Source organism: Thunnus maccoyii, chromosome 24 (genome assembly GCF_910596095.1).
Source record: "Thunnus maccoyii chromosome 24, fThuMac1.1, whole genome shotgun sequence".
NCBI classification, from domain to species: Eukaryota; Metazoa; Chordata; class Actinopteri; order Scombriformes; family Scombridae; genus Thunnus; species Thunnus maccoyii.
In genome coordinates this window covers 19388449-19411264 of record NC_056556.1, presented here as the reverse complement: position 1 = coordinate 19411264, position 22816 = coordinate 19388449, and the positions used below count along the sequence as shown (strand labels likewise).

General features: G+C 39.0%; 3 protein-coding genes across 4 annotated transcripts; 2 read left to right on the top strand and 1 right to left on the bottom strand.

Moving 5' to 3' along the window:
- Nucleotides 1-584: 584 nt before the first annotated feature.
- Nucleotides 585-5330, top strand: LOC121892028 (DDRGK domain-containing protein 1-like). The gene is made up of 8 exons (XM_042404791.1): nt 585-761; nt 1879-2028; nt 2179-2315; nt 3408-3509; nt 3600-3722; nt 3821-3859; nt 3947-4052; nt 4843-5330. The coding sequence occupies exons 1-8, from the start codon at nt 674-676 to the stop codon at nt 5001-5003; spliced, it is 906 nt and encodes a 301-aa protein (XP_042260725.1). The 5' UTR covers nt 585-673; the 3' UTR covers nt 5004-5330.
- A 69-nt stretch (nt 5331-5399) lies between these two features.
- On the bottom strand, nt 5400-13608 carry cars2 (cysteinyl-tRNA synthetase 2, mitochondrial). The gene is made up of 15 exons (XM_042404788.1): nt 13279-13608; nt 13136-13186; nt 12937-13054; nt 12780-12851; nt 12491-12596; nt 12305-12385; nt 11418-11547; nt 10799-10932; nt 10549-10616; nt 10385-10451; nt 10123-10261; nt 9569-9692; nt 8731-8829; nt 8097-8294; nt 5400-7958 (listed from the first exon to the last, which is right to left on the bottom strand). Exons 1-15 carry the CDS (start codon nt 13479-13481, stop codon nt 7866-7868), a joined length of 1683 nt encoding a protein of 560 aa, XP_042260722.1. The 5' UTR covers nt 13482-13608; the 3' UTR covers nt 5400-7865.
- A 221-nt stretch (nt 13609-13829) lies between these two features.
- On the top strand, nt 13830-21940 carry atg3 (autophagy related 3). Of its 2 annotated transcripts, none has more exons than XM_042404789.1 (12): nt 13830-14024; nt 14320-14361; nt 14481-14530; nt 16201-16271; nt 17082-17189; nt 17505-17560; nt 17987-18074; nt 18195-18229; nt 18326-18478; nt 18590-18717; nt 18958-19026; nt 19988-21940. In XM_042404789.1, the coding sequence occupies exons 1-12, from the start codon at nt 13953-13955 to the stop codon at nt 20067-20069; spliced, it is 954 nt and encodes a 317-aa protein (XP_042260723.1). In that variant the 5' UTR covers nt 13830-13952; the 3' UTR covers nt 20070-21940. The 2 variants fall into 2 exon arrangements, with proteins under 2 accessions (XP_042260723.1, XP_042260724.1); XM_042404790.1 differs by having other exon boundaries at nt 13831-14024; nt 17508-17560.
- Nucleotides 21941-22816: the final 876 nt, after the last annotated feature.

The window sequence follows — 22816 nt, the reverse complement described above, 5'->3', positions numbered from 1 at the left end:
GCTCATCCAGGCTGACCATTCCAAAACTTTGATGATTATGAATCATAATAAAAAGTTAAATGTTTCACACTTTCTGGTAAGTCACCAGGTCTGCACTTGATTATAAGTCATTAATAAAGGGTTAGTGTTTCACATGTTCTAAGTCATCAGGTCTGCAGTTATATTTAATAAGTCATTAATGAAAACAATTAAATCTGCAGTTATAATTGTTAATAAATGGATGCCCTGCAGCTCTTTCTTTCTTCTTCTACGTGCAAAAGCAGCAAGAATTTCCTTGTATGACATTCTGAGGTGAAAATCAAACTTGATTAACTGAGTTCTCTGCATCATATGGTGGCTGTTTGTATCTGAAGCTGGCGGGCTGTATTTTTAGAGACAAATATGAATTTGTAGTAAATGATCTTGTGCACAAAATATACTTGCTCCCACAAGATAAAAAGTATCACCTTTCAGGACTTTAGGATGCTGGCAGGAGAGAGTTTTTTTTCCTGTTTTTTCCCGACAGTCTACCCGTCCACAGTACAGTCCAGCAGGGGGAGCTAATGCGCCCAGAACTGCATCCAACCGCCAATAAATCCCCAGAAGAAGAGTGCTGGGCTTCACCGTGGAAATGAGCAGGCGACAGAACCAGACGCGAATTTCTACGTAGACAAAGTGTATTTTCAGAGCAGTTATGGATGTCGCACTGTATCTGATAGCTGCTGCTATCCTCATTGTTCTGATATTGTTTGCGTTGAAGTTACGGGGGCGAACACAGGAAGGTAAGCAGCCTTCAGAGCGAAGCTAGCGTCAGATATTAGCTGTAAGCTAACTGTTAGTATTGAGTCAGTCAAGCTGCTTTCATATAAAGACTCAGCGACGTGTCGTCATTTATACATAATAGTAATATTTTGTTATGGAAGGAGACAATGGTGATTAAAGATGTTAAACCTTTCTACTGTAAAGGCTACGTCAGCTCACAGCTGCCAACATCTGTCACAAACTACGGAGGCCGTAGTGTGCTATCTGAACTACTGTATTCTTTCTTCACCTGTTGATTAAAGGCGATTCCTTCATTTAGACAGCTAAGAGTTAACAAATGTACATTTTATGGAGTTTTCCCACGGGAAGTTGTAGGTGTTAAGCTTGTTTTGTCTGACCAACAACCTACAACCTGAAGACATTCAATTTACTATCATTTGTGGCAAGTAGAAGCATCAAATCCTCACGTTTGACAAGCTGGAAGCAGAGATTGTTAGGAATATGTGCATATTTGATAGAGAATAGGTAGATGCTCAGTATTAAAATACTAACAGCTAATCTGTATTTGATTAATTAGAACTAGGCCCATGTTTTCACATTTTGTGTTTTTGTGTCTAAAGCTTTTTTTCCTGACTCCTGACAACATGAATGGATATAATGGAATTGTGCTAATAATATGTACACACCATTCTCACTTTTTCTTATACACTTGTTTGGATGTGCCAAACTGATTAGGGCTGCAACTAACGTCATTTTCAGTATCAATTAATCTGTTGTTTATTTCATCAATTAATCAATTAGTTCTTTGGTCCATAAAATGTCAGAAAATGGTGAAAAATGTAGATCACTGTTTCCCAAATACCAAGATGACGTCCATGAATGTCTTGTCTTGTCCACAACCCAGAGATATTCAGTTCAGAGGACTAAACAAATAAGAACATATTCACATTTAGGAAGCTGAAATCAGAGAATTTGGGCATTTTTTTCTTTTAAAAAATTACTCCAAACCTTTGATAATCAAAATGGTTGCAGATTAATTTTCTGTCGATCAATTAATCAACTAATTTAGTCTTTACAAATGAAGTATGTGCTGCATAGACAGTGGTGTGACATGTTGTGTGCCCTCTCTGGTCTCAGCTGATGCAGAGCAGCAGCGGGATGTTGTCCGGGCAGCGGGTCCCCCTCAGCGGGCAGCAGAGGAGCGAGGGGCCGGCATGCCTCGCAGGAGGAGGAACCTCGCCACGGTGGTGGCTAACAGACGACCACAGAGAGAGCCTGTGGAATATGGTCAGTTATTACTGTGTGGTGTGTAGCTGTCAACGCTAAGCACTGAGATACTGCACATCATCACATTGATCTTTACAAGTGGGACAAATAACAAAAAATTGAATGCAGTTTTGTGATATAAAATGTTAACAAGCGTGTTTTTGATCTCAGAAGAGGAGCGTGTAGAGGGGGGGGAGGAGGAGGAGGAGGATGTGGAGCAGCAGCAGAACTTCCAGCCAACAGCAAAAGTTGGAGCCAAGAAGCAGAAGAAGCTGGAGGAGAAACAGGCCAAGAAAGCTCAGAGAGAGGTGGGAAACACAAGCTGAGCCTCTGCCAGCCGCAATCCAGGAAACAAAAACCCAGTAACACTTTACTTAAACCCCAACTAAGCATATGTACGCAGTATATAAACATTTAGTTTATAACCTCCAGTCATGTACTCATAAGCAGATATAAAGACATTCTCCTCAGAGTACAGATACGTATCTTGTTACATTCAGAGTGACTTCCACTTTTTGGGGCTATAAATATCTCTGATGTTAACTTGAAATCAATTGAAAACAAGACACTCCTCATAACTGCAGATCTCGCCAAGTGCTGCAACAATGTGTTGACTAACTGATTAGTTGCCAACTGTTCAATTAATCTCCAGCTAATTTGATAATTGTAAAAAAAAAAAATGCTAAAATTCTCTGATTCCAGCTTCTCAAGTGTGAATACTTTCTGATTTCTTTGAATATCTTTGGTTTGATGGACGTCTTCTCGGGCTTTGGGAAATGGTTATGAAAACGTTTTATCATTTTGTGACATTTTATGGACGACTAATCAATTAATCGAGAAAATAATCGACAGATAAATTGATAATGAAAATAATCGTTAGTTGCAGCCCTAATCGTGCTTTCAGGGTGATATTATCCCAATTATTACACGGCTATTTAATAAAGAAATCAATAATTTGGCACAAAATATTGATTCAAAAATGTTATTGATTTAAAAATGATGATTTATTGCTTCCACTAAAAAACTAGTCTGCAACATAAACGCTGAAGCCTCCTTAAGATGAACCTCTTCAAGTACACTGCTTATAAATGTCTAATTGAGGGGATACAATAAAGTGTTACCACAGAGGGTAATAAAAGCACAAGCAAGAGTGTTCATGTTCAACTTAGGCTGTTAAATGATTGATGAACACAGTAAATATGTGCTTAATACGACAACGTCAAAACACTGAGTGATGTGTGTTTGGTTTCAAATATCAAAATGGCTTCAAGATGCTCAGTCCTAAACTTTCCTTCTAGCTTGCTGTTGAGGGTTTGAAACTCTTCTGTGAGCCGTGCTGAATTAAATAGTTGAGACTGTGTGCTGTCTGGTCCTGTATTGAGTGGTTTTTGTATTTCCAGGCAGAGATGGAGGAGAGAGAGGAGAGGAAGAGGATGCAGGAGCTCAGAGAGCAGGAGAGACGGCAGGAGGACGAGAGAGAACGACTGCTGGAACAGAAACAGGTCACACACACTCTATCCTCTGACCGGCTTCTTCCTCCCCTGTCTGTTCACATGAGGACATGACATGACTGTGTGCTGGTGTTTGTTCAGGAGGAGGATGAGAGGCGGGCTAAAGAAGAGCAGGAGAGACGAGAGGAGGAGGAGTACTTGAGGCTCAAAGCGTCCTTCACCATAGAAGACCAGGGAGAGGAAGAGCAGCTCACTGAAGACCAGGTCAGATCATCAGCACATTTTTCAACTTAAACTAATCTTTTTGAAGTCCCCTTCTCTGTCTTTTAAATATTATAAATGTTTGTATTGTTTACTTCCAGTCCCGCAACCTTCTGCAAGAATTCATCCAGTACATCGAGGTGAGACTAACACACTCTACACACACTCCAGCTTTTACTGAAGCATCTGAACACAGTGTATTAAACACCGTCTCCTCTGTCCTGCAGAGCTCTAAAGTGGTTCTACTGGAGGACTTGGCTTCTCATTTTGGAATGAGGACGCAGGATGCGATCGCCAGACTGCAGGATCTCTTAGCGGAGGGCTCCCTCACAGGTCAGTGCGCTTAAGAATGAACAATGAACGGCATGCAAGAGAGTTTTTAAGTGTTTAAACTTGATCTCAGCTCTTAATAATTAATAATTTGAGAAATGGAGAGTGAAACCTACAACGGGAAGGGCAAACAGAGGGCTGTGTACATGTACAGAGGCAGAGAATGAACATAGATATTTATAGAACATACCCAGAAGAAGCCAAAAAATACTTGCTGCTTCCTGGAGGATTTGTCGGTTGCAAAAAGAATTCAAATCTCTTTGTTTCTCTCCAGTGATCTTTGAACAGATTTTAATAAGGCTGTGTCTGTCTTTTACTGTCAGGCTGTGAAAGCAGCAGATCATAAAAGAGTAATAAAAACAACAGAGGATGACAGAACTGACAAAAAGAATTGAGTTTGTGGAGGTGAATTCTCCTCTGCTCCCACTTCACATTAGCTTCTGTTTTCACATCAAATTTAAACTGATCATTGAAAAAAGTAGCCAAATATTTGTATGGTTTATTTATTTCCACACTCTCTATATGTCGTCCAATATAATCCATATTTAATATCTATCATACAGATAGGGTCAAGACTGTAAATGTCATTGATATCTTATCCACAAATCTGTTCTGCTCAGAGAGAACTAATTATGTTATGTATCTGTGTTGTGCATCTTGTATGTTTATAAAGTGTTAAGAGGTCATGTTTATTGGGATTTACATGAGCCTTCTGTTTGCATTGTAATCTACTGTAGATTTCTGAAGAGTATGAATTTATGAATATGCTGTATTTTGCCCGTTGTTCCTGCAGGAGTGATTGATGACAGAGGCAAGTTTATCTCCATCACTCCAGAAGAACTGAACTCTGTGGCTCAGTTCATCAGACAGAGAGGAAGAATCTCCATCACAGAGCTGGCCCAGGCCAGCAGCTCTCTGATCAACCTGACGCCTGACAGCCGCAGCACCGCCTGATGGACAGCTGGACCACGGTCTGCATGGACACTGCTGAAGTAACTCAAACCATTTACGCTAATGTGGGTGAAGAAGCCTGTTGGTGAAATGTACAAACTGCTATTGGCTGGTCTGTGGTGCCAGGTGATGTCATCATCATTCTGTGCTTTATAGTGACGTCATGTCTCAGTACTCTTCATTCCCCTGCAGGTGTCAGGCTTCATCCATATTTGGGGTTAGGTTTGGTTACCGACATTAAATTAACAAACCTGTCAGCACAAAAGACTGTGACTCAGCGTTTTGAAGAAAAAATGTAAAAAATTTCAAAAAATACAGTTTGAGATCATTTTTTTTGTCTGGTGTTTTTTTTTTTTTTTTTTTTTTTTTTTTAGTTTGTTCTTGTTAATTGTTACATGACTGAAGATAACTTGGTCATTGTGTCATATCTGAAAGGACAGCAGCTGAGAGAAGTTAAAATGCACAAGGATGTCAAACTTCCCCTGTTGCCATGGAGATAACCAATGCCAGTCTTTACCCTTATAAGTATTTTTTTTTTTTTCTGAAGAAGAATCCATGTTGGTAGTTAATACAAGATGTACAATATTTGTGCAGAGTTGCTCCAGATAAATCTCAGCATCTGACCACAACAACCTTGCAGTGCAACATTATTATTTACATCACTTTGAGTAGCCGAGATTAAACACTGTTAATAAAAGCGCCTGTCTGTGGATTAGTGAAGGTAATATATTGCTTACACTGGAAGACCTTTGGTTACTGCTGTAGTTATGTTAGAGTGATGGCATATTTACACCAACTGAGACCGCCTTCAAATGCATCTCAGATCCAGATTCAGTTTTAAGCAGCAAACAAATCATACAATTCAACATTACTACCACTGAGCATCCTGTCAGGAATCTCATCTGTTAGTAGTAACACATTAATATCAGTCTACTCATCTGTAAAGAACCCTTTAAAAAAAACAACAACCCTTAAATGCCTGATTACCATCCAACTGTCTGTACACTTATTGAACTTTGAATTTGAATTTTTAATCAATACCCATAAATGGAAACTTGATACGCCCCTTTAAAATGCAAATATTTCTGTGACACAACTGAAGATTTGCTTCTTTCCAAAGGCCAGTTTTAATTGCTGGTCTTTGCAGAAAGGCAGGTGAGTGTGGGTCAACCCCTTGACCACCAACAGTGTTCTGTCCTAATTCTGGATAAAATCCAAGTGATTTCTGGATAGGTTGATGTATTGCTTGCCAGCAAGCATAATACCATGTGTGAGAACTGCATTGAGCCACATTGTTTCACTTTTAATGGAAGCAAACTCTCTTGTGAAGATGGACCAAACTGACTCCAGACACGGATACTCATTCAAGGTTTTTTCTTTATTTTTACTATTTTGTACATTGTAGAACAATACTGAAGTCATCAAAACTATAAAATAACACATGGAACTACGTAGTAAACAATATAGTGTTAAGCAACCCAAAATATCTTTCATATTTTAGATTCCTCAAAGTAGTCACTGTTTGCTTTGACAGCTTTGCACACTGTTGGCAATGTCTTAACCAGCTTCATGAGGTCATCACTTGGAATGGTTTTCAGTTAACAGGTGTTCCAACATTCATTGGTGGAATTTCTTGCCTTCTTAATGCATTTGAGACCATCAGTTGTGTTGAAGTATTGTTCTATTGCACCACTGTAGTGATCCATATTATGATAAGAACCACTCAACTAAGTAAAGAGAAATGATAGACCATAATTACTTTGAGACATGAAGTTCAGTCAATCTGGAAAATTCCACCCTTTCAACCTAAACCCAGCTGAGATGGTTTGGGATGAGCTGGACCACAGAGTGAAGGAAAAGCAGCCAGCAAGTACTCAGCATATGTTGGAACTCCATCAAGACTGTTGGAAAAGACTTCCAGGTGATGACCTCATGAAGCTGGATGAGATACTGCCAATGGTGTGCAAAGATGTAATCAAGGCAAACAGTGGCTACTTTGAGGAATCTAAAATATGAAAGATATTTTGCATTGTTTACACTTTTTTTTTTGCTTACTACATGATTCCATACATGTTATTTCAAAGTATGATGTCTTCAGTATTGTTCTACAATGTAGAAAATAATACAAATAAAGAAAAACCAGTGAATGAGAGCTTTTGACTGGTGCTGTATTTTCCAACATGTCAGAGTGGTCCTTTAATATTCATCTGATTAGATATTATTCAAGCTCTGGTAGCATTATAGCCCCTCCAACAGGTTTACTACAGGACCAGCACAGTGATTCTGGGTCTCTTATTAATATCACTGTGGTGTGGTATGATAGCAGTGGGTCTCCTTCTGACAGCTATAAAAGACAGAGACGAGGTATAGAAACACTTCTATGTTCAAATCAGTTTTCATCATACATACCAAAATCTGCATCAAACCATCCAACACAACTAATTAACATAACAACATAAAAATGATTTCACTGCTTAAAAAGCAACTTAACATATTGAAAATCTCGTTTTTGCTGACTTCCAGTGGTTTCACTTCTCATCTGGCTGCAGTGATGTACAGGTGTACTCCAGGACGCCGTGACATCACTGTTTGGTGTCTGCTGGTTGTGCTCAGAGGTCAAACAGACTGAACCAGAGAGGACAGTTTAACTCTGCTTTTTTTTTTAAATAGAAAAATAACTTACAGTCTCCCTTCTAACTTATTAGACAAGGAATATGAGAGTTCATACACTGATGACAGGCACATCAGGCTTTTCTCCTGTTATGAAATCAGCATAGTTTGGTCTATTATTTATCAAAGTCTTTCATGATGATGTTTAATTGAGTCCATTAAGACTAAACAAAGAATCAGTCTCAGAAGTGGATTTCAGCTGGATGTCTCAGGGTCTTGGCCTTGGTCCTGGACTTTCTGTCCTCTCTGACCCTGAGTTATCTCCCACGTTGATGTGGCTCCTCTATCCTGAAACCACAAGAAAAACATGTCAGTTCAAACCCCCTGCAAATTCTTACTGTTAATGACAGTACATGTCGCATGTTGTATGTATTCAAAATGTAAAAATACCCAGTTTGAATGTGGATGTGAGTCAACCCAGCGTACCTTTATCAGCACACCCAGTGGTGCCAGGTCATTTCTCAGGTTGTCACAGGCTTTGAGGAGTGGGATTCTCTCTGGGTAGAGTCCAGACGTCTTGGAACGGTCGAGCGCAAATGCTCGAACTTCACTTCTGAAATTAGTCAGCTGCTCGACAACAGCTTCCAGACTTCCAGAACTACTCATCACATCAGCCTCCTGCACCTGACCACAGAAATTTCCAAGAAGTTTCAAATGTTTTTCTTTAAAGTACAGGTCTGCTGATATTCTATATTTTTCACACACATTGTAGTTTATTGTGACTCAGTCCCACACACACCGTGCCAGAAATGATCACTAGAACACCAAATGTGGATTAATCCACCACTAAAAATAGTCCCCAACAAATGCAGTTTCCTCTGTCATGAGTAATATTCACTAAAAACTACGATGACCAACAAAACAAAAAACCCCTATTATTTGAACATTTATTTTATCAGGAATTATTACTGAGATCAAGATCTCTTCCAAGAAAGTCTCAGGTATAGCAGAAAAAATGTGGAGTTATAAATAAAGCATGCATCATACTGAACTCTAGTCAGAGAATCTAACTGAATTCTACACATCCAGTCATCTGTACATGTTACACATGAGTCCTGACCTTAGTGTGCAGCACATCCATCCCAAACATGTCCAGGACGTCTCTGATGTAACCGGTCATCGCTCCAAACACTGCTGGACTTCGAGCCCCTCCGTCAGACTGAACAGAAACACAACACCAACAATGGTAATGGTTATGATAATCACATTGTCTTATCATCCAACAGTTTGTTCCCCAGCAACAATATCTCAAACCTGCTCAGAATTCTGTCAGGTTTGTTGTGGAGGTGCAGAAGATGAACTGTAATGTCAGCTACACAAACCATATCTCATCATCTAATGAGCAGACTACAGTTCCATGAAAGGGAAGAACCTCTTTCATTTAATGATTCAAATAGTAGAATCATCAGAATGTTGTTTGTTCTGTTCTTATTAATGAAAACTGCAGCCTCTAGGACGGTGGTTCCCCTTCATCAACACCACCCATCATGTTCCAAATGTGTTCATTTGAATTGACTTTATGAGTAAAGCAACTAAAGTTTAGTTTGGTTTGGTCAAGTCTGCATTTGTTCTACTACTGTACTACTACAGAAGCTGCACATTTCAACCATTTATCCTGCTAACTACTTTAACAGTTTAATACTTACTAGCAATAGCAAACCATACACCCCATACATTTAGCTATTTCAACTATTTATCATTCACTTGTAGCTCACTATTTCAACTGCATCTCTGTTCATTTAGCCATCTATTTCAACCACAATTAGTTTTAGTTGTATATACACAGTGTATATATTTAGTGAGAGTAAATGGACCCCTGGTTGGGAATCATTTTAGCTGTTAGTCTGGTTTATGTTCTCCCAGGAGAGTCAGAGTTGCAGTCAGACACAGATACTGACCTTTGAAACAGGCTGTAGCTGGCAGTTTCCATGATAAACCAGATTCATTACAGCATTGATGGCTCTCGGAGTGTCAAAGTCATCTGCCAGAGCTGTGACTACACTGGCTTTAGTCTCAGCCAACCTGAGGATGCAACACATCACAACACATGTTCTCCATATCAAAGACACCTGAAACAATGGGATCTTCCATAAAGAGACAATTGTTAAAATATAATGTAAAATTCAAGCAAACAAAAACAAAACCTGGTTCTCAAAATGATGCTGCAGGGGCTGTTTGAAATCGTCTGATAACAGACTCATCCTACTATAGAATCAGTTGTTTTTCTGCCACTGACTGTAATCCATATACTGTCAACTGTGTCAAAACTATACACTTCACTGTTCTATGGTGAAAGGGGAAAATAACAAATTCTGACCTTTTAAATGCATTACAACAGCAATGGTTGCTGAGCATGAAATAAGAAAGATAACCAGTATAAAACAAAAAGTGTAAAAGAAACAAACAAATATGATGAAGAAAAGAAATGAGATGAGATAATCAGATGAGCTACCTCTCCCAGAGAACAGCTTCCTGTACAGGTGAACACTGCAGCTGGCCCTTCATGTAGGCCTGAGCATCATGGAAGAAGGTAGAAATAGTTCCCAGAGAGGTCTGAGCCTCCAACATGCTGCTGTCACTGTAGTCTATAGCTGTGGACACACCAGAGAGTCACTTTCTCTACTATATATATATGTATGTATGTATTCTTTAAATTATGAATTAAGTGGCAGTAAGACATTCATAAAAAAAATACTCTTCATTAATTTTCATACCTGATCTGTATTTTGTCAAAAGACAAAACATCCGGAATTCATTGGCAGAGTACGACTGCAGAAAATCCTGATGTGAGGAAGAAAAAGAGGAGAATGATGAACACAGAAGGTACACAGGTACAGGTACTGAATCTAACAGCTCTTACAATCCATGACTACTTTACCTTGATGGTGATAAAGTTCTTTAGAGATTTGGACATTTTCTCCGCACTGCCTTTGAGATGTAAATGCCCTAAAAACATAACAATCTATTATGTGAACATATTCAAAAACAGTAACAATAAGCAACAGTGTTCAGTGTTCAGGGAGGTTGGTTGAAGGGACAATGGTACATTTGCCTGCAAACGCAACACAGAACTTCTTCATAGTTACACTATGTACTAGTCATCCGGCAGGCTGGGGTCGTGGATTTACCTGAGTGCAAGAAGTAATTTGCCCACTGTCCACACTGGTGATAGGCTTCACTCTGAGCGACCTCATTCTCATGGTGAGGAAAGGCCAGATCAATGCCTCCAGAGTGGATATCCAGCTGACTCCCAAACACAGAGCTGAAAACACCACACAGTCAACAACACTATACAGAGTAACAATGTCTGTAAACTACCAGTCACAAGTACCAGGAGACTCTAAAGATCTCAGTTTGTATAATTATAATTTATTAAAACTGTTATTAATTTCTCCTCAATCAAATGATTACATAGTTTCAACAAAACCTTCATGAAGGTAGGATTTACTGCAGAGCTGCTGGATTAGACTGCAATAGTTTTAGTTGGCTGGGCCTGATAAACTGGAAGCTGTGTAAGTTTGCAGTGCAACAACTGGGCTTTGAATAAGTAGCAGGTAGCTTATTTTAGTAATATCAGTCAAATGAATTTCATATGTTTCCTGTTTGTTCAGGGCCACATTTTCTCAGCCTTCTCATTTAAAAAAAGGAAGTTTGTAATAACGTTCTTTTTTTCTTAGAAAGGCCCAAGGATAGACTGAAACACAGTAGAACACTAAAGGAAGCAGACAGGTTGTTGTAAATCCAAACCTTGCCATGGTAGAGCATTCAATATGCCAGCCAGGTCTTCCTCTGCCCCAGGGGGATTCCCAGTATGGTTCCTGAGGTTTAGATGGCTTCCACAAGGCAAAATCCCTTAAGTCTTTTTTATTTGAGCTGCCTGGAAAACCATGCATACAAACCATGTTTGTTATCCTGTAGTAAAGCTCAAATATGGTTTAACACAGAGCAAGTGATGCCAGAAATCACAGTGTGCATGGGTCTCATAAAGTCAAACCTTATAACAGCACTGTGTGGTGAAAATTAGACAGCATTTTGATTGATATTAAAGAAAATTTAATTTATTTATTTGTAATTAAAGTATGAAAACACACTTAGGGAGTAAAGACAAGACTTTCCCCATTAAGAGAGGAACTAAACAGGCTGTCCTCTCTCTGTCACCATTTGCTACCAACACTGAACCAATCAGGTTCCACAAATCTGAAGTTTCCTTAAGGAGAAATAGTGTTAATATTGACAGATACAGGCATGGGCTTACACTGATGAGGAGATTATTGTCAGCAAGGTCTCTGAAGTCTACAGAGCCCCTTAAGTCCCAAAAGGTGTTTTTTTTTTTTATCTTGTGCATACAAGATAATGAACTTGTGCACACAAGATAAAAAAGACCACCTTTTGAGACTTAAGGGGCTCCATAAATAAGATAGGAAACGGACTATTCAAATAAAGCAATGAACGCTGCCATGTTTCTAACATACTTGAGAAATCAACAAGCTATCAAAAGCTATAAATGCTATAAATTTTATAACAAGATAAAAACTTGTGCGCACAAGATAAAAAAATAGCACCTTTAGGGACTTTAGGGGCTCTGTAGAAGTCTGGAGAAGATAACTGCACTCTGCAGTGACACAAACACTTACCAGCTTCTCCCTGAGAATCCACAGATCCCACAAACTTGCCATAACGATCACCGATGGACTGAATGTCAAAATACACATCACCTGCAACCAAAGCAGCACAGAAATGATGACAGGGGACAAAGTGTTGTTGGGTTATAGCTGATATTTGATCAGATATACAATAATCAGTAATTCCAACATATTCACCTTCCGGTGTGGCATACGCGTGTCCATTTTTGATGATCTGCTCGATAAATGTGACAATTTGATGCACATTCTCAGTGACTCTTAAATACACTGCAGGAGGAATCACCTCAAAAACAATGACAAATAAGAAGACATGTTTATAGATACACACACTTCACTGTAGCATCAGTCAGTTTGTGCCTCGTATTAGTTTCAGACAGAGGCTGAACTGATGGGCTCTGTAAAGAGTCAGTATGAGCTTACGGTAAATCAACACTTTGATGAACTAATACATGACGTCATCACACACCTTTAATGACAGCATATCCTTCTTGAATTCATCTTCATACAGTCTAGCAATGATGGTGGGAGAGACATTTTCCTATAAAACAAGAGAGAGACATTTTCTGAATGAACATACTGTTAATGAAGCCAATAAATACAACAATCACAACAATTCATCTTACCTCCCAACCTCTTTTGATAATTTTGTCATCGATGTCAGTTATGACCATAGCATGGATGACGGTGATTCCAAACAGTCTGGACAAAATCCTCTGCAGGATATCAAACCTGACGTATGAACTGTGACAGAGAGCAGATCAATCAGCTGAGACTCATTGAACAGACTTCGGCTTGAACATGGAACAGTGTTGATATCATTACCATGCATGACCCAGGTGGGCATGGTCGTACACGGTGGGTCCACAGCTGTACCTGAGACACGTACAGGACACCTGTGTAAGGTTATTATGCAATTATGAAGACTGTGTAACGTTATTAACCATTTAACTAACGTTATTCCTTACCAGGTAGCTACTCCCTCTCTTGCCAGAATGAGGGGCTCTTTCTGTTTGGTCAGGCTGTTAAAAGTCTTTAAACCAGTGTCAAACCCGCTGGGTCGCGTCCATTTCTTCGCAGAAACACCGCAGCAGGATCCATTTGACCTGAATATGACAGCGTTGAAGACCTTGGCTTTCCATAACAGCGACCTCCCCATGTTTCTCCACATAGTGACTCCACACAGCGCTAGCTGGACCTAGCTACTCCACTGCAAACAGTCCGCTATGTGACGCTGAAGTTAGCTTCCGATTGGAAGATAAGGGGAACGTTAAGGGAAACTAAGATATTTAACAACCGACTCTGCGTTTTTTCACTATTTACACTTATGGAAAAATGTTAGACATCGTAGAAAAAGCCTTAACACTGTTTAATCACACTTTAAATTGAAACATAAATAGCATTAACGTTATTTATTTTCCCATTAACTTTCTCCTTAACATCGAATTGGAAGCTAACTTCAGCGTCGTGCAACAAACCTCCCGCACTTCTCGTGAGAGCCTGAAACCGGGAAGTGCTCAGACGTATCATGTGATCTGCTCTTGCTGGCACCCTGCTTGCTTGAGCTGCTGTGTCAAAATAATAATAATTTTGACAGGACGGTTGTTGGAAGGAGCGTTTCACTCGGCAGGAACTCTACAAGATGCAGAACGTCATAAACACAGTGAAAGGCACGGCTCTCGGAGTGGCTGAGTTTCTTACCCCAGTGCTGAAGGTAAACTTGCTTCATATGAGCTAGCTTGTTGATGAGAGGTGGCTAGTATGAGAAGCCAGAAACACATGAGCAGATGATCAATGCTATCCAACAGAGTATGAGAATATGCGTCACAGTAAGAGTTATCTAAAGTTTAAGTGACATAGAAGATAATACTGAAGAGACCATTCATGAATGCATTTGTACATTTCTGGGAAATGCGCAGTACCACTTCCCTACACAACTGGAGGTTAATACTAGGCTATAAAATCCAGATATGTGTCCTAAGATTCAATTTCGTTTCTGTTAACCACAGGAATCGAAATTCAAAGAGACTGGAGTCATCACACCAGAGGAGGTGAGAACATAAGGTGTTAAAGATCCATTTATAAACGTTGGACGGTGTGTTTTTATGATCTTTCCTTGTGTAAATACTCTGAATCATATAACCCATCTTCCTCTCTGTTTGCATTTTAGTTTGTAGCAGCTGGAGATCACTTAGTTCACCACTGCCCCACATGGAAATGGTAAATGTCTAATCTGAGCTGAATCACAAATATATATATTCATGTGAAATACCCCTTGCATGTGTGTAATATGATTATTATCTCTTTGAAGCTTGTTTCATGTTTGAAAGAGTGGTCACATGAAGAGGGATCAGATCAACTTTCAAACTGACCACTGTCAGAAGTACATCTTGTAGTGTTTGTCTTTACTAAATATATTTAGCACCACAGACGTGAGGTCTACTTTTTTTTACTGGAGGCTTTGTAATATGGAAATAAATTCAATTACAATTAAATTGTTGATTTTGGATTTAATGTCAAAGTATGTCAGCATGGTTACTGCTGGTAGTAATGTAATTGCTGTGGTTACTGTTGGTTGTCATGTTAGTGGTGTGGTTACTGTTGGTAGTCATGTTAGTGGTGTGGTTACTGCTGGTAGTAATGTAATTGTTGTGGTTACTGTTGGTTGTCATGTTAGTGGTGTGGTTACTGTTGGTTGTCATGTTAGTGGTGTGGTTACTGTTGGTTGTCATGTTAGTGGTGTGGTTACTGCTGGTAGTAATGTAATTGTTGTGGTTACTGTTGGTTGTCATGTTAGTGGTGTGGTTACTGTTGGTTGTCATGTTAGTGGTGTGGTTATTGTTGGTTGTCATGTTAGTGGTGTGGTTACTGTTGGTAGTCGTGTTAGTGGTGTGGTTACTGTTGGTAGTCATGTTAGTGGTGTGGTTACTGTTGGTTGTCATGTTAGTGGTGTGGTTACTGTTGGTTGTCATGTTAGTGGTGTGGTTACTGTAGGTTGTCATGTTAGTGGTGTGGTTACTGTTGGTTGTCATGTTAGTGGTGTGGTTACTGTTGGTAGTTATGTTAGTGGTGTGGTTACTGTAGGTTGTCGTGTTAGTGGTGTGGTTACTGTTGGTAGTTGTGTTAGTGGTGTAGTTACTGTTGGTAGTCGTGTTAGTGGTGTGGTTACTGTTGGTATTCGTGTTAGTGGTGTGGTTACTGTTGGTTGTCATGTTAGTGGTGTGGTTACTGTTGTAATAATGTCAACCTGTACTATAACATTCCTCATGCCATTAATAATGACTTAGTGTAAAATGATGAAAAGGCTGTACAGTATTACGTAGCCATGTGTGGGTTATGATGGCCCTTTACAAGTCTCACTCTCTGTAGTTACTGTTGAATTTCACAGAATAGCGCAATATTCCACTTGAAGAAACCCAACTTGCCTAACAGGAAGCATCACACACATCACACCATTTAGTGTCCATGTCACCTTTTGGCACATAACAAATATTTGGAAAAGATCATTTTGCTTTTTGTACCAAACTCAGGTGTTGTTTTGGCTTTGTAATTGGAACATTTTGATGATACACAGCCCTGTTTGTGTGTGATTGTTTCAACCTTCTGCCACTCAGATTTTTGTCTGTTAACTGTCTGTTAATGCTAAACATTTGCTCCTCTGGCACCTAAGCAGGATAAAGTACACTACATTTTTGAAAAGAAAAATTCAAGCAAACCTAAAACAATGGTTTATAAAACCAAATGTTGATTTTTTTTATTTTTTTTTTGGCAAAACTAATTGATTTAAGTTTAAAGTCATTTTTTTTCTTAATAACAATGTAATGAGCACCAAACATGACCAGATATGAGAATAATGTATGACTTATATTTGTGATTCCATCTTCCCTTAGGGCCTCTGGGGAAGAAGTTAAGGTGAAGCCATATTTGCCCCCAGATAAACAGTTTCTCCTGACACGCAATGGTAAGAACTCATTTTATTCCTCTTTTTATTGAATTTTGATATCACATCTCTCAGTTTGTCACCTATCTTTTATTCCTATTGGCAATGGAGGGCTAAACAATATTTAGGAAGTAAGACGCAACCTCTTCCTGCTCTGGGGCCGTGTTTATCAAGCTTCTCAGGGGAGGAAATCACTGTAACTGGCTAAAAACTCTCTGATGCATTTTTGGTCCTACTTTTAGGACTTCTTTAGGCTAGACTAGATAGACTATGTTCACATGGTGCATTTCCCAACAATGTGTGACATTACAGATATAAACATAAGTTAACAGGAGGTTAGGTTAAATGGGAACAGACAGTGGAAGAGAAGATGCCACAGTGCACAGTTTGTATCATGTACCTGTGCAATATATGTAAGATGGCAATATTATGGGAGTTGTAAAAAAATGTGGTTGAATGGGGCTGATTTCACACAGCAGAGTCAAATTAGACTACCTACATGGGCCTTAAGTCCTACTCTGAGGTTGGAGAATTTTTAGTCCTAAATTAACTTCAATGCGATTCCTCCCACTGATTCTGAAGCTTGATAAATATTGGCCCCGGCCTCCTTTGTATTCAGTTTCCTGTGTGTGCTCTCAGCCCTAGTGAAATTCCCTCAACACCTAACAGCTTTATAAAGTGCTGCTATTGAATGCAGCAAAATCTGCTGGCTGAGATGCAGACCTGGTGATAAAAATCCACTGCGATAGATTGATTAAGTGAGAACATAAATTACCATTTTTCTTTTTCCTCTTCTGTGTGTGTGTTGACTCTGTGTTTGTGGTCTTGCAGTTCCCTGTTACAAGCGCTGTAAACAGATGGAGTATTCAGATGAGCTGGAAGCCATCATAGAGGAGGATGATGGAGATGGGGGCTGGGTGGACACTTACCATAACTCAGGTTGTACAATATTTCTTAACATACAGTACACAACATACATTTTGAGCACGGCTGCATCTAGTTTTCCACTTTAAAGGATAGGAAGATAAGGAGATATTACACCTATACAATGAATTTAGTACAATTCAAAGCAACCCTATAAAATATTGATGTAGAACATGTATTGCTTTAAAAGGAAATCACTTCTATATAGTAATTTGATGTAAAATATGAAAGGAAAATGATAGTTGTAATAAGCCTAAATATGTGTCAGTCAAGGTGTAATATATTGAGTCTGTAAAGCTAAACTGACTGATTTGGACTGATGTTTTTCAGCAGCTGTGTTAGGAGTCACAGACGCTGTACGAGAAATTTCACTGGACAACAATAAGGTAATCTTGCTACATTTGTATTTTATATTCATTAAATAGAATATGAAATCCAAAACTTCCAAATGTAAATGGTAGATAATATAGGTCAGTTTATTTGTGGATATCCTGTATTCATCATCCAACAAACTTACTGTTGTTGCTAAAGGGTCAGTTCATCCAAATTACTAGAAACATATTTTCCCTCTCATCCCTAATATCTAACCATGCAGATAATTTCAGGTTTGAGTCACATCTCAGAATATGAAACTCCTCCGCCTGGTTGGATGCAGGTCTACATCCTACATTAACTGAACATGTTTGTTGTTTAAATGGTTTTCATTTCAGGCCTCAGGTTCATAAAATGGACATATAAGGTGCTTTGTAAAACTTTATAAGAAGTTGTCATGTGACCACCATGTTTCAGAAATGGTCATCTGATTCCTCTAGGACAAGAATATGAATGCTACATCAGCAGCATGTTGCGATGATGATGATGACGATGACGATGAAGATGGAGAAGCAGCAGATATGGAAGGTACTCATATCCTGACAAGAGCTTCTTCTTACACCTTTACTAGCAGTGACAACAGTCATTATGTGCCTTGTTAGTCAGAAACCTACCTGTACTGTAGTTGAACTCATGTTGTCCTTTCAGAATACGAAGAAAGTGGCCTGTTGGAAACAGATGAGGTAAACCGCTCAGAGCGCTACAACATATCACTTATTGTGTGATCTGATGCTACTGGAACCACCGTCTTACACATGGTATTTTTGTCCTGTCTCTAGGCAACCCTGGACACCAGTAAAATGGTAGAAACTAAAGCCAAAGCAGAGCCTGGGAGTGAAGATGCCATCCTTCAGACTAGAACATATGACCTGTACATTACATATGATAAATACTACCAGACCCCTCGACTCTGGCTGTTTGGATATGATGAGGTACGTACCTGGGTGCAAGACAACTTATTATTACTTGAGACTCCAACCCAAACTCATAGACTTGCAGCTCTATTTTACATCAGCTTATCAGGTTGTTATGGTGTCTCCCAGGACAGACAACCGTTGACTGTAGAACAGATGTATGAGGACATCAGCCAGGACCACGTGAAGAAGACGGTCACCATTGAGAACCACCCGCACCTTCCTCCACCTGCCATGTGCTCTGTCCACCCCTGCAGGTGAGAAAAGCCATAAAGAGAAGAATACACAAACATGCAAAATGAGTATTGAAATCAATATGATAATATTAATGACATTTTCCAAACCTTTCCATCGCCGATCCCTACTTACCTGTATCCCTGTCTTTACTGCTTTATCTTTAGTCTCGTGACCCTACATTTAATGGTTTACATCCAGAAATATATGAATGAATGACACTTTGATATGAACTTCCAGCTGGTTTAACCTTTCTTTTTCAGACATGCTGAAGTGATGAAAAAGATCATCGAGACAGTGGCAGAAGGAGGAGGAGAGCTTGGAGTGCATATGTATCCTTTCATATTAATAATCTGTTACATGTCTGATTCTTTAAAGGAGACATATAATGCTTTTTATGATTTTTCTGATAATTCTATACTGTTATGATGTCAGATGTTAAACATGGTCAAAGTCAAGTCAGTCCCCCTTGTAATGACATCAGATTGCGTTGTCCACTCATATTTTGGGTTGGAGTCGGGCTTGAACATGTACGGATGTATTTGAGAAGTTTCCATTTCGAGTAAAGTAAATCCCACTACTACCGTCTGTTGACATAGCCTCTAGAGCAGTCTGCTGGGAGGAAGCTTCCTGGAGTTGGCCAATCAAAACAGAGTGGGCTCATTGGGAGGGGGGCCATAAAGAGACAGGAGCTAAAACAGCCTGTTACAGACCATCTGACGAGCATGTCTGAAGGAGTATACAGCCATGTTATGGCAGCATGAGAACACGGTTCTGTTTACAGAGCCTTACTAGCTTGTTCTAGTACATATCACAACATTTTGACTTTGTACTATTTATTCACAATGTACAATGTAGTTGTCAGTCAAAAACAAACTAACATGCCCAAACTCTTCTGGACCAAGGAACATGTTACCCAATACAGCAGGGTGGCTCATTGATGTGTTTTTAATCGTTTTTAAGGTCTACAGTACAGAGTAATAAGATATATCAGGCTTTTGATACACACACAATACTTCAAATCACCAGCCTTATCCTCTGTCATGTTAACAAGAAACCTGGTTACTATAATTGGGGTATGGTGTCTCCCTTTTTTCTCACACTTAGTACTAGTAGGCTCACAACATTTCTCATACTTGTATTTAAGTCATTGTTTTGAGTATAAGTGAGCCAGGTCATCATTATATCTGCTTTTATGTATTCATGTCTGCTGTGTTATTGTATTTACATTTCCAGCTTCAGATTTGTAATTGCCTGCCAAGATTGAGTGTTTTCCTTAATTGAAGCATTCAGGTATCTTCTGATTTTCCTCAAGTTTGTCCAGGCTGTCATTCCCACAATAGAATACGACTACACAAGACACTTCACTATGTAGCTTCATCAGCGTAAATCTGCCTCTACTAATACAACATCTGTACATGGGCAAGATCAGTTCTGCCTCTGCCCTGATCTGATTACAACTGGTTTGTGGAATGTTTGTGTTACTCTGAGACTTTTTGCATGGATGCAGGACATTGAGAATGTTTGAGGTATGTGACAAAACAGTCTGTTAAAGGAACAGTCTGACTTATTGGAAAAAGGTTTGTTTTTCATGAACTCAGAGTTCAGAGATCTTACTTTGTGTGCGTCCAGTACAGAGATGGATGTGTTTAACTAACTGCTGGGATCTAAAAAAAAATTATTCAACCTGTGGAAAATAGAAAAGTAAGAACAACACATTTTTAACTAGTTAGCTAGATAACAGCAACAACAGTTTGATGCTAAGCTAGGCTAACCACATCCTGGAAATATCTCTATACTAGACACAGTAATGAATTGGGTACCCATCTTCTCATCTGACTCTAAGTAACACTGCAAACAAGACCTACATTCCAAATGTTGGACTGTACCTCTACAGTTTCTCTACAGGTTAAACATGGTGTCACAGTCACAAAGTTCTTGTTAAGAACTGTTGCTGCTGTTATTAAAACTCACCCCATTCCACACTGCTTCCCTGCTTCAAATGTAAGAAAATAAATTAAAACTGGTCGTGCAAAGTTTTAGCCCCTTGACTTTATAAGAACTAGATTTTTCTAGGTTTTTAAAAGAGACCTGTTCTAGACTGTTCCAAATCCACAGACTGAAAACACCAAAAGTCATCTTTAGCTCATGCCTTCAGTATCAGTGACACAGAACTTAAAGAACAGAACACAGATTTTTTTTCTGCCCACTGGGGGTCAATGGAACAAGCTGTACATACAACATTGATATATTATGACACTGCAAAACTTTTCATGGCTAACATGTGAGAAAACAGTTGCTTTTTCACACCAAGCAGGCACAGAGCAACATTATTGTTCATTTTAAGTTTTTTCAACCTGATGAATGTAAGTCCATATTCCCTCTCCTCTCCACCAACTCATGGCTCTTTAGCTGATAAATGCTCCACTATGTTCATGCTAACTTTGTCTTTCTGATGGGTTGTACAGTGAGATTTTTCACTGAAAACACAGTTGATGAAAGCACTGAGGCTGAACCAAAATATACACTGTGGGCTGTAAAACCACAACAACAGGCTAAAAGAAGCTAAAAAGTTGAAAAGGAACTATGGAATTGGAACAAGTGATTCACATTGCATATAACCATTTAACCTCACCTCATGCTGCACAAGTAGGTGTAAATAAAAACTTAAGCCTCTTGTACTGTATGTAAAATGGTCTGTACAGTTACTGCAGAATCTGCCCAGTGTCAGCTATTCATGCATATCAGTTTCTTGTACAATTACAAATAACATTCAGAGGAAAATACTTTAGCTCTGTAGATTTGGGCATCCGTACCTGATAGCAGCATTGATATAAACTTCTTGTATTAATTCGTAAATATTAACAGTATCCTCCCCATGCTTCACTCAGTGATATTTACTGTTTCCATGCGAATGCAATTTGCGGCAGTCATGGCTGAGCCTCATTATTCTAAATCAGCTCTTTATACCAGTTTGTCTTAATACTTCATTCTCTGAATGTGTTGATGGTCAGGTCCATTCAGTCTGTGGTTGGGTCATTACTTTTTTGTGTTTTGCTTCAGTTTCGGACTGGAACTACATTTCACCTTGCTAACAGACAAGATCTTTCTTTTCTTCTCAGTCAGTCTGGCTTCTTTCAATGTGATGTATCACTACTTACGGTGTGTAAGGACTCTGCGTTTTCAGAACAAAATCTTTTGTCACAAGCCTCTCGATGTACTTCAATAAATCCTTGGATGAATTTATGGGCTCTTTTGTTCATATGATTGTGGATTATAAACTATATTCGGCTCATCGTAGTAACATGTTTCTGACAGTACTTGCACAACTAAATATAGTGACTGCTTCAGTAATCTTCACTCTTCTTTCCGTGTTGTCTGTTGGTTGGATAAAATATTCTCTGTGCTGCCTGTTGGTCCAGTCACCTGATGTAACTTGCTCAGTGGTAACACTTGAACATTTTAAAGTGATGTACATTTATCAATAAAGAGTTTCCCAAATATTGAAAACAGTTTTCTACTTTTGTCTATTATTGTCTATAATATAATGTACTCCAGTGCACCACCACCACCCACTACGACCTCAATAATAAACATAAAGTAGAATCATCACCTTTCTGACAATGTCAACACAAGTTGAGAATGTATAAGCTGTAAAAGTCATGTCATTATGGGAAACCAAACAATATTATCAAGCAAAAGAAATATATTTTACTTTCTGAAAAAAACCCTCTTGCTCTAATAGTTAGATTATTAGTATTATTAGTTATAATTGTTTAGTTCAACAGTTTGAAAACTAGTGGCCTGTGGGCCAAATCTGGCCCTCCAGATAAAAAATGTGGCCCTGTTGAGAGCATAAGTTTTGATTTTCACAGTTGACACAACATTTTATCACAATTGCTGTTCTTTTTGAACAGCGAAAGATGCTGATGTTCGATGCTTTTAGGGTTAGTGTTAAGGTAGTCTAACAGAAATGGTGTGTTATTCAAATGTTTTTTATGGTGTATTTATGTCATTTTTTTCTAAGGCAACATAAGTACATTTAATCAACTATAAATGAAGCAGGCCGCTGTTTGTTGTGTGGATAGCCAATAAAGTGTGTCTTCAGTCTCCAAGTGCAAC

What these genes read in the sequence shown, in the direction of transcription:
- LOC121892028 (XM_042404791.1), top strand. Translation starts at nt 674, where the DNA reads ATGGATGTCGCACTGTATCTGATAGCTGCTGCTATCCTCATTGTTCTG. An exon ending in ACGGGGGCGAACACAGGAAG is followed by an intron (nt 762 to 1,878) that starts GTAAGCAGCCTT and finishes CTCTGGTCTCAG; the next exon opens with CTGATGCAGAGCAGCAGCGG. An exon ending in AGCAGCTCACTGAAGACCAG is followed by an intron (nt 3,723 to 3,820) that starts GTCAGATCATCA and finishes GTTTACTTCCAG; the next exon opens with TCCCGCAACCTTCTGCAAGA.
- cars2 (XM_042404788.1), bottom strand. Translation starts at nt 13,481, where the DNA reads ATGTGGAGAAACATGGGGAGGTCGCTGTTATGGAAAGCCAAGGTCTTC. An exon ending in AGCTACAGCCTGTTTCAAAG is followed by an intron (nt 8,830 to 9,568) that starts GTCAGTATCTGT and finishes GTTTCTGTTCAG; the next exon opens with TCTGACGGAGGGGCTCGAAG. An exon ending in CACTGGGTGTGCTGATAAAG is followed by an intron (nt 7,959 to 8,096) that starts GTACGCTGGGTT and finishes TTGTGGTTTCAG; the next exon opens with GATAGAGGAGCCACATCAAC.
- atg3 (XM_042404789.1), top strand. Translation starts at nt 13,953, where the DNA reads ATGCAGAACGTCATAAACACAGTGAAAGGCACGGCTCTCGGAGTGGCT. An exon ending in GAGTCATCACACCAGAGGAG is followed by an intron (nt 14,362 to 14,480) that starts GTGAGAACATAA and finishes TTTGCATTTTAG; the next exon opens with TTTGTAGCAGCTGGAGATCA. An exon ending in GCCTGTTGGAAACAGATGAG is followed by an intron (nt 18,230 to 18,325) that starts GTAAACCGCTCA and finishes TCCTGTCTCTAG; the next exon opens with GCAACCCTGGACACCAGTAA.